Source organism: Salpingoeca rosetta (assembly GCF_000188695.1).
Source record: "Salpingoeca rosetta unplaced genomic scaffold supercont1.29, whole genome shotgun sequence".
Classification (NCBI taxonomy): domain Eukaryota; class Choanoflagellata; order Craspedida; family Salpingoecidae; genus Salpingoeca; species Salpingoeca rosetta.
The window spans coordinates 908,876-915,651 of record NW_004754905.1 but is presented as its reverse complement, the minus strand read 5'-3'; the positions used below and the strand labels follow the sequence as shown (position 1 = coordinate 915,651).

General features: G+C 54.5%; 2 protein-coding genes across 2 annotated transcripts in view; both read right to left on the bottom strand.

Moving 5' to 3' along the window:
* Positions 1 to 2,503: 2,503 nt before the first annotated feature.
* PTSG_12864 (uncharacterized protein) lies at positions 2,504 to 4,371 on the bottom strand. Its single transcript, XM_004989488.1, has 4 exons — positions 4,103 to 4,371; positions 3,594 to 3,791; positions 3,279 to 3,331; positions 2,504 to 3,055 (listed from the first exon to the last, which is right to left on the bottom strand). Exons 2-4 carry the CDS (start codon positions 3,640 to 3,642, stop codon positions 2,519 to 2,521), a joined length of 639 nt encoding a protein of 212 aa, XP_004989545.1. The 5' UTR covers positions 3,643 to 3,791; positions 4,103 to 4,371; the 3' UTR covers positions 2,504 to 2,518.
* A 1,212-nt stretch (positions 4,372 to 5,583) lies between these two features.
* The window catches only part of PTSG_12863 (uncharacterized protein), a 7,985-nt gene continuing 6,792 nt past the window's right edge, over positions 5,584 to 6,776 (bottom strand). Inside the window, exons 18-21 of the mRNA XM_004989487.1 lie at positions 6,721 to 6,776; positions 6,220 to 6,450; positions 5,977 to 6,035; positions 5,584 to 5,821 (exon numbers count right to left, since the gene is read on the bottom strand). The exon at positions 6,721 to 6,776 is cut by the window's right edge and continues 60 nt beyond it. Coding sequence (XP_004989544.1) covers positions 5,676 to 5,821; positions 5,977 to 6,035; positions 6,220 to 6,450; positions 6,721 to 6,776 — 492 coding nt within the window. The 3' untranslated portion in view covers positions 5,584 to 5,675. The remainder of the gene's footprint in view (positions 5,822 to 5,976; positions 6,036 to 6,219; positions 6,451 to 6,720) is intronic.

Below are 6,776 nucleotides of genomic sequence, written 5' to 3'. Positions count from 1 at the left end.
CTCCACACAAGATCACACATCCTTCACTTCATTTCACTTCACACAACACAGGACCACAACCAACCCACTGTGTGCATTTGTGCTTCCCTTCATCCCTTCTTTTACAACCTTGTCACCACAAGCCTTGTTTGTCCATTTCACCTGCGCTCCACCACCCCTCCTGTCTTGTTTCAATTCTTGCCACTGCTGTTGTTGTTTCCATGTGCTTGCATGCCTGACCTTGTCCCTGTTCACTACTTTGTGCCGCCACTCCTTCCCCTGACTTTCCCTTCCCCTCCCCGCTTCTGCCTTGTTCATGTTTCATGCTGCATGTGTTGCAACACATCATAAACCCATCAAGCCCACACTGCCGCCTTCCTCACCATCAGCCCTGTTCACATACACCACCACCACCAGTCGCTGCCATCATCACGCTTCATCCTTTTCCCCACTCCCACGTTCACAGCAGCTGCTGTCCTCACCTGCATGCAACACCCACTCCACAGCCACACGCCCAGCTCACCACCAATCCAATCCAAGTCACAACAACACACACCGTGTTGACTTCACTGCAACCACCAACACCCATCCACCAGCACCAGTATCACACGATACACACCGTTGCACATGCGTGTTGCATTGTATGTTTCCACTTCACATCAGCAACACGACAGCAAGCAAACACACACACACACACAGACACACGTGGCAAGAACAAGCGAGAAAGCATCCCCATATCAACTGCAAGCAACACACCAAACACACAACAAGCGACAGCTCCATGCTGCGCCACACGGCTTCACTCCCCCCATCAGCCGCCATCACCACTTCAGCCAACAACAACAACAGCAGCAGCAGTGTGCATGCTGTGGTAGGAGACAAGAGAGAGAGAGAGAAGGGAAAGAGAGGGAGGAAGGCAGAAGGATACAAGGAGAGAGACTTGCACGCTGTCAACAACAACACGACACAACAACACATACACAACACAATCAACACCACCCGCTCACGCTCCCCTCCTTCTCCAACGAGATGCGTGGTCTATGGCAGCCCCACGTCTTGCTTGCTTGTCCTGTGTCCATGCTTGCTCGTGTGTCCTTGCTTGGTTGTGCGTGCCTTGCCTTGTGTTCCAACAAACAGCCTGCACAAGCGTCCATGGTTGTGTGTGCATGTGCGTGTGTGGGGATGACAAAGAGGGAAGAGGGAAGGGAGCAGAAGAAGAAGCAAGGGAGAGATGGGTACGTGAGCACAGACGATGGTTATGGGCGCACACGACGTGGTTGTGGTGAACACACACACACACACACACACACACACGCACATACACACACACAGAAGCAGCAACGCACAACAGACACAACAGACACAAACAGGGGAAACAAGAGCAGCAGCAGTGGCGCAACACACACACACACACACACGTACCAACGGAAGGACATCAGCCAGGCAGCATCATCCACACGCCTTGCATCCACTGGTCTATCCATGCAGCAGCGGTAGTGGCAGCAGGAGAGGGAGAGGGAGAGAAGAAAGAGAAAGAAGAGTATGCGGTGCCTGCCTTGCCTGGCTGTGTGGGGATGTGTGTCTGCACGCACACCCACTGTGTGTGTGTGTCTGCGTGTGTGTCAGCATCCATACATACACATGTGTGTGAGACAGGGGGAAGCAGGCAGTCACCACACACACACACAGTGCGAATCACAAGCAGACACAGCATGAACGACATACACACAGTCACAGTCACGCACAGTCACGCACATGCAAGTGCAACGCACCGTGAGATGGCATCAGACTGCCTGTCAGCGTGTGTGTGTGTGTGTGTGTTTTCACACTCATGTGTGTGGGTCGATGCAACCCATCCTCCCTTTCTGTGCGTGTGAGCCAAATGCATCCACAGCAGCAGGAGTGCGTGTGAGATCACAGCACCCACCGCAGCCACGTCCCACCTCTCCATCCTTCACACCCATACACGCACCCACACAGCAGTCAAACCAATTGATAGAACTCACCCAAACTCACGGTGCCAGCGTGCCATGGGCCTGTGCAGCACATATGTGAGCCTCACCGACCGTGGGCAACGCCTTGCATACCTTTGGCCCTGCACACATCCATGGTGTGGGCGCTGTTGTGCGTGTTCTCTGCTTGCACCTGTTCACCATTACACCATCACCCACCACACCCCACACAGTCCATGGAACCAAACGAGACCACCCACAACAGGACCGCCAGTGAGTGCCCGTCACAACGCGTACCCTCTCCCTCCTCTCCACCAATCCTGCGCCAGCCACGCACACGAACAACGCAACCCACCACCTCCCACTCAAACACACACACGCACACGCACCTTGATTCGCGTTTCGATTGTCGCTTGTTGTTGTTTGTGTGTTGGTATTGTTGATTCGTGTTTGGGCGATTTGTGGAAGATGCCACAAATAATCGCACCGCTGCTGCGTTTGTGCGGCAACTGCTTTTGCTTTCTGCGTTTGCTTGTTGAAGGGCGGACTTGCTTGCTTGCTTTGGTTGGTTGGTTGGTTGGTTGGTTTCAATGAGACAAGAAGAAGGAGAAGGGGGAACAGCACTGTGTGTGTGAATGCAACGCAGGTTCACAGGCCTTGCAGGCTGAGGAGGGAAGAAGAGAAGGGGAGATGGAAAGGGGGATGGAAAAGAAGAAACAACCAAACACACACACACACAGTTGTGGACAGCATGCGCACCCTCTCCTCTCTCTCCTCTTCTCTCTTCTTCGCTTCCTCTCCCTCCTCCTCCTTCTCACAGTCACAACAGACAACCAACAGCCACAAAAGGCTGGAAGAGAAAACAAACAAGGGGAGGGGGGCAACAGCCGCCCAGCCAGATCGCCATGGAAGAACGAAGCGAGGTGATGGAGGGGGAACGGAGAACACCGTCCTTCAACACACACGCACACACATCTGTTGGGAGCCCAACGTCTTCTGTCCTTGCTTCCCCTCTTCCTTGGCTTGGCCTGGGTTGGGTTGAGTTGGTTGAGGTGGCACAGCTCGCCATGGCGTGTCATGCGTGGATGTGGGCATGGGTGTTGGACGTGGATGGGTTCCTCTCTCTGCGTGTGTGAAAAGAGGGTTGGAGGGAAACAGTGGAAGGGGTGGCAGCAGCAGGAGAGGAAGAAGGAGAAGAAGCAAGGGAAGGGGGTGGATGTGAGCATGCCATGCATGAGTGGACAATAACTACACACGAGGTGGAATGATGATGATGTGCTTGGTGTTGTGCGTTGTGTGAGGGCACAAGCACACAAAGGTCAACCACAATCACACACACACACACACCTCGTCGTCGATCAACGCATCTGCCTGGCAAATGCGCACACGCGCACGCACATCTGCAGTCACACACACAGTCACACATGGCATTGCAGAGTGAGACAGCGCACCACGCACACGCATACACAGCAATGCAACCACAACCACCACAACCACCACAACGACATCATCTCTCCCCTCATCTCCATCCCCCAAATGCACGGTCACATGACCAGATACACAGCCGTGGTGGTGATAATGGCCATGATGAACGCCTTCCTCCCAGTTCCCCCCGAACCCCTTCCACCAAACACACACACACACACCATTGCGTGCCCTCACCTCGTGCATCGTGTCGCTGTCGGCGTGATTGATGGCGATGCACACACATGCACACACGCACACATGCACACACATCGCTGTGTGTGTCCCCGGTTGAGATGAGCAAGGGGAGGGAGAAAAATGGGTGACACGACACGATGGCCAGTCAACACCAGCCAATCCAATCCAGCATCACCGCCGTGTGTTGCCTGCTGCAGTCTTCATCACAATCACACAATCACAATCACACAGGTGCAAGCAAAAGGAATGAGCCGCTGATATGTGTCTCATTGCCATGTGATACCACCACCACACGATTTCACGTGCATGTGCACACGCACCCCCATCCCATCCCCCAACCAACATCATCGCCCTCCTATCACTTCGTTTCCCCTCCCTCCTTTGGTTCTGCACTCCCACATCGCACCACCACCATCACCACCATCACCGTGTCACTTCCCCCTTCCCTGTTTCCACCACTCCACACAACACAGCCCACCAACCAATCAACCGCTAACAATCATCCTCACCTGTGCTTGATGCAGCCAGCCAGCCAGCCAGTCAATGTGCCACAGCAAAGCCAGAAAAAGGGAAGCGCAATCACATGCCACGGCCACCATCGTCATCGCTGATGGAGCTGAAAGAGGACATGAAGGGGGGAAGGGTGGTGGGCACGGGCCGTGTCCTTCCTTGTCTTCATCGGTGCAGCCCAAACACGGTGCACAGCGCACATGCACGCGCACGGCCATCATCACAGCAGCACCAGCAAGCAGCAGCAGCCTGCCTGCGTGAATGCCTGTGAGGCAAGAAGAAACCAACCAGAGATGAACAACAATGACCGGTGATGGTGAGGACAGGAAAGGAGGGCCACAAGGGACCACGCATGGGAATATGCAGCATGATGTGGGCGGGGTGCGTCACCTACACACAAGACCAACGAAGCAAGCACCCAACAAGCAAGCAACCAAGCGAGCCAGCAGGCAGGCACAAAATATCACCACATGCACCACATCCACCACTGCTGCAATACCTGTGTTGGCCGCAGTCTCGATCACGCCTCAACAGCTCTACATCACATGAGGAAGGCTGATGATGATGATGACACAGAGCAGAGGCGATTGGTTGGGAAAAGAAGGAAGGGGATTCGGTTGGGGAAACCCACACAACGTCCGCCTGCACACACACACACACACACACATTGGGTTGTGTGATTGATTCATGTGAGACACACGTCAGTGCAACCACCCCACAGCCAATGTCAGCTCTGGTGTTGGCATGCATGTGTACATGCGTGTACGTGCGTGTGTATGTGCGTGCGAATGTATCATACCACGCCATCACCACACACACACACACACACACACACACACACACACACACACACACACACACACACACACACACAGCGCGATCGTCTCACCTTGCGCCTTCTTTTCTGGCACATTCGTGTGTGCGTGTATCGCCCTGCTCGTGTCATGAGGACTTGGGAAGAGAACGGCCACCGTGCTGTGCAAATCACACACATGTACACATGCGCAAGCACAAAGAACCAAATCAGCAACAACAACACCACGCAGTGAGCCAGTATGGCAGAAACAAACCACATCCACCTCCTTGTGCCACATTCACATCACCCACATCACCACCCGTGCATGCACATGTCACATCCCCACACAGACACCCCCACCACCACTACCACAAGCATCACATCTGCACATGCGTGTGCGTGCGCCGTGTACATCCACCACAAACCACTCACCACCACCAGCGTCATGTGAGGCAACAGCACATCGACGCACATTACACCCTGTACGTGTGCGCGCGTGGAGAAAGAGGTGAGTTGTCTCAGAATCAGGCTGTCAACGACAGCCACACCCATTGCCAGCACCAACAGACCCAACGACATCCAACCAGCACTTCACAATCACACACATTTACATGCTGATGCTCACACCCAACACATCACACACCACCCACGTCACCACCACCACCCCCCCCCCGCCATTTATCTCACCTCCACATCCACGGCAGCAGCCGCTGCTGTTGGTAACCAATGATGAGGAGGAGGAGAAGATGGAGATGGACGAGAGACGGGGGGCCGGCTCATCCAATGCAGCCAGCCATCAGCTGCTGCTGCTGGTGGTGTTGGTGGAAACGGTGAAAACAAACGGCCCCTTGCCACGCCGTGTCCTTTGCTCGCTCGCTCGGCTGCTTGGTCGGTCGGTTGGATGGAGACGGAATGCATGGGCCTGTGTCCAAATCAATCGAAAAAGGGAAAGGAAGAGAGGAAGAAGAGACTCATGAGTGGACAGAACAGACAAGGAAAGAGGGAGGCGAAGAAGGAAGCACAACATGTCAACCAACACACACACACACACGCACACATCTCAGTCGCCCGTCTCACCTCCATCACTCGTCATCGTCATCGTCGTTGGTTCCACAGCTTCATGTGCCTCCTCAACGCTGTGAATTGTGTGTGTGCACAGACACAAGAAGGGAGGGAATGCAGGGGGTGAGGTTGACAGCGAAGCATCATCAACCACACGCCAGCCCCATCGAACCACAAGCATTGACACACAACCACACGCACACATGTTGTCCCCACTCATCCCACCACCATGCACACACACACACGCACATTGCTCACCTCTTCGTCAGAGCGACTGACACGTGCAATGTTTGCCTCACGCCAGATTGGGGCTGGTGTCGGCCGGAGTGTGATGGCGGCTGTGCAGTCGATGGCGATGATGGCGATGATGGTGATGACGGCGGCCGAGCTGAGTTGGAAGAGAAGAAGAAGAAGAAGAGAGAAATGGGGAAGGTTGATGATGATGATGGGTCATTCATGGCGGCTGCTTTCCCCTCCTCTGATGTGGCCCTGGTGCGCATGCAACCAACACACAACGACAAGACACAACGATACCATCACACACAAGGCACGGGTATGGCATGTGAGCACAGCAAGCGTGTTCACCTTCCTGCTGCCCCCTCTCTTTTGCTTTCCTCCTGTTCGCCCCACCATCACCGCACACACACACACACACACACACACACACACACACACACACACACACACACACACACACACACACACACACACACACACACACACACACACACACACACACACACACACCTGCACACGCACCTGCACATGATTGCGTCGCTGTGGTTGGATGTGCCCACCATGACCATGGACGTGTG

Bases quoted from the DNA above. Each gene is read 5' to 3' on its own strand.
- PTSG_12864 (XM_004989488.1), bottom strand. From the start codon at position 3,642: ATGTGTGTGCATCGCCATCAATCACGCCGACAGCGACACGATGCACGA. The intron at 3,332-3,593 runs GTGAGGGCACGC...GTGTGACTGCAG, and splicing joins ACAGCGACACGATGCACGAG to ATGTGCGTGCGCGTGTGCGC. The intron at 3,056-3,278 runs GTGTGTGTGTGT...TCACACACGCAG, and splicing joins ATGCGTTGATCGACGACGAG to AGAGAGGAACCCATCCACGT.